We start from the raw sequence: 3,215 nt of genomic DNA, 5'->3' as shown, positions 1-3,215 counted from the left end.
CAGGCATCCATACCATCAAATTTGTTCAAGCACAATCCCAATCTCACCGCTCATGATGTTGAAGCTTTGCACTCAACAAAATTTGATCCTTGATGAACTCATTAAAAACCATTCAACTTCATTAATAGACCAAAAACATATTGATACTAGTTATAAACATAACCCAAAATTAACCAAAATATAAACTTAGAATTGATAGAAGTGATAGAAGTCTATTACCTGATAGAAGTGATAGACGCCTATTAGCAGTATTCATAGGGCACATTTACCGTGTCAACCTATATAATAGACAACTCGAAACTTGAAGGCTTTAAGTTTTCACTCGATAATGAAGCTTCCACGGGGCTGCAAATAAAAAAAATTCTTCTGCTTAGCCACCCAATTTATATTTTATATTTTCATAGAAATTGTTATCGTGCAAATATTTATGTTAACTACCGATCTTGACGGAGTCGATTGATGGAAGGAAACTTTAAAGCTCTGAACTAATTTCAAGGAAACTTTAAAGCTCTGAACTAATTCAAGGAAACTTTAATGCATTTCCTTGTCTTGTCACGTTCACTTTCATCTGATACATTATTCGTGTGGTTCGAAGTCTATATGCCTAAAACCGGAAATAGACTGAGTTGAAATAGTAGATAAGTCTAGGCTGCCTCCACTGTTGGTGATTTGTCACATGAATCTAGCGTTAGATGCTTCCATTGGAGGTGATGTGTGATATTTTTGAAAAATAAGGAGGGTCTTGGGGTTGATTTGGTTCACGAGAGCCCAATGTGTGATATTTTTTTAAAATAAGGAGGGTCTTGGGGTTGATTTGGTTCACGAGAGCTTTTTTGTTGGGCACAAAGTTATAAAGTGAGTTTGGCTTCATATGGTGATATTGGAAAGATTTGTTGAATCACATTTCACATGGTGATATGGGAAAGATAAGGAAATAGGGTCTTTGGGGTCGATTTGATTCACTGGGCTTTTTTTTGGTGAGCACAAAATCGTGAAATGAATCTCATTTCATTTCATGTTGTATATGGAAAATATTTGTTGAATCAATATCTTCCATCACATTAAAAAGTTTACCTAACACATTACAGATTACATATATCTCATTAAAATATTTCCTCCTCATATTCTTGCAGTCTAACAAAAAACCATCGCTGGCTGAAAAAAATTATATAGACCGTAGTGACTTGATGAAAACAATTCACGGACCATGATGTTAAATATCACAGCCTTCTCTCCTCCTCTACTGCATAGCCAAAAGTGTTTCCAGTTGCTTTCTCCCCTCATCTAGCACAACTCCAACCACCCTTCTGAAATGGAGGCGAGTCTACTGGTTATTCCTTTGGTTTTATTATTGTTATCAATTACAGCTAATGGGGATAGGTTAAAGGTTGGTTATTATCGTCAAACATGCCCTCAAGCCGAGGAGATTATCAATGATACTGTTACCAAAGCTTTTAAAGAAAATCCTTGTGTACCAGCTGCTCTTATAAGATTACACTTCCATGACTGCTTTGTAAGAGTAAGTTTTCTGCAATATTCTTAACCCTTATTTCATGATTGATTATGTTAGTTTATAATAGTGATGGATGATGAATTCCAGGGCTGCGATGGATCAATTCTCCTTGATTCCACAGCAGATAACACAGCGGAGAAGGACGCCCATGTCAATAACCTAAACCCTAAGGGCTACGAAATAATTGATGAAGTCAAGTCCAAACTGGAAGCCAAATGTGCCGGTGTCGTTTCTTGTGCCGACTTACTGGCATACGCTGCAAGAGATGGTGCTTACCTAGTATGTATTATTAAGATTAGACATAATAGTAGGATTATATAGCAGTAATAATAGCTTAACATATGTTACAACTAATGCAAATTCAGGCTGGTGGGTTATTTTGGGCGGTTCAAGCGGGACGAAGAGACGGAAGGATATCTCTTGCATCAGAGCCGCCATTGAATATTCCTTCTCACTCATATGATGTAAACAAGTTGACACAAGTTTTTGCTTCAAAGCATTTGTCACAGGAGGACATGGTCACGCTCTCAGGTAGGCCTGCATAGTCGTTTATAAAGCTTAATGAATTCCTCAAATCGCTTCTAGATTATATGTCATATAAATAATCTCATTGCTTTGCAGGGGCCCATTCAATTGGGGCTTCTCACTGTGCTGGATTCAGTGGAGATCGTCTGTACAACTTCAATGGCAGTGCTGGTCAAGACCCTTCCATGAACTGTAACTATGCCCTTCATCTCAAGGCCAAATGCCCCCCTTCGGCTTCACCCGACGTGCTTGTTCCGTTCGATCCTGTCACTCCCACTAAGCTGGACGTCAATTACTACATAAACTTGCAGTACAATCTTGGACTGTTGAAATCTGATCAAGAGTTGATTTCAGACGATGCCACCTCCCGAGAGGTGAAAATAAACGCTAAGTATCCAACCATTTGGAGGAAGAAATTTGGGCGAGCAATGGTAAAGATGGGTGCAAATGATGTGTTGACAGGATCGCAGGGAGAGATAAGGAAACACTGCCGTTATGTGAACTAGCCGATTGCTCCACCACCATTAAAGAGGGCTTAGAGTGTCATGACGCTATTATGTTATAAATTTCTTTGAGTTCTGGAACTGTAATTCGTTTCTCACCTTCCTTTTTGTTTTACAAATATGTGATAATAGTTAATTAATTAGTTAATTTTGTATTGTAGTTTATTTGTTTTTGGGTCTAGATGACTTACAGCATATGAGACTTTTCATACTTCCAGTATGTAGGAGGCATCTAAATGTACTTCAAATATCAGATGTATATTTTATCAAGAAATTTATAGTAAAAATCAAGAATAGAAATTAGGTTAAAATAAAATTTAAAATTTGATCTATAATTTTAAAATACAAATCAAATATATGTTTTGTTATGTCAAATTGTAAACTTGAAGAATAAGTTACAAATACATTTCATATCATAATGTATAAGTCAAAATAAGTCTTAAAATATAAATCATGAATGTATAAGTTCCCATTATGTATATTGTTCACATTGTATATTTCTTGAAATACAATACATGGTTAAAGAGGAGAGAGAAAAGTAAAGGAGAGGACGAAGAATGAGAATTGCAAATAATTGTCTTATAATAATTACTGGTAAAAAATTTATTTTAATATATAAAATATATCTTTTGCATTTTTGTAGACAATAATCAATACATGTATTTAAAATAATA

General features: G+C 35.6%; 1 protein-coding gene across 1 annotated transcript; it reads left to right on the top strand.

Annotated features, from left to right (window-relative positions):
• Positions 1–888: 888 nt before the first annotated feature.
• Positions 889–2,701, top strand: LOC131074111 (peroxidase 5). Its single transcript, XM_058010659.2, has 4 exons — positions 889–1,519; positions 1,601–1,792; positions 1,879–2,044; positions 2,135–2,701. The coding sequence occupies exons 1-4, from the start codon at positions 1,313–1,315 to the stop codon at positions 2,542–2,544; spliced, it is 975 nt and encodes a 324-aa protein (XP_057866642.2). The 5' UTR covers positions 889–1,312; the 3' UTR covers positions 2,545–2,701.
• Positions 2,702–3,215: the final 514 nt, after the last annotated feature.

This window comes from Cryptomeria japonica, unplaced genomic scaffold (assembly GCF_030272615.1).
Source record: "Cryptomeria japonica unplaced genomic scaffold, Sugi_1.0 HiC_scaffold_492, whole genome shotgun sequence".
Taxonomy (NCBI): domain Eukaryota; kingdom Viridiplantae; phylum Streptophyta; class Pinopsida; order Cupressales; family Cupressaceae; genus Cryptomeria; species Cryptomeria japonica.
The sequence above is the reverse complement of the archived record's forward strand: the minus strand, read 5'-3'. Positions and strand labels throughout refer to the sequence as shown.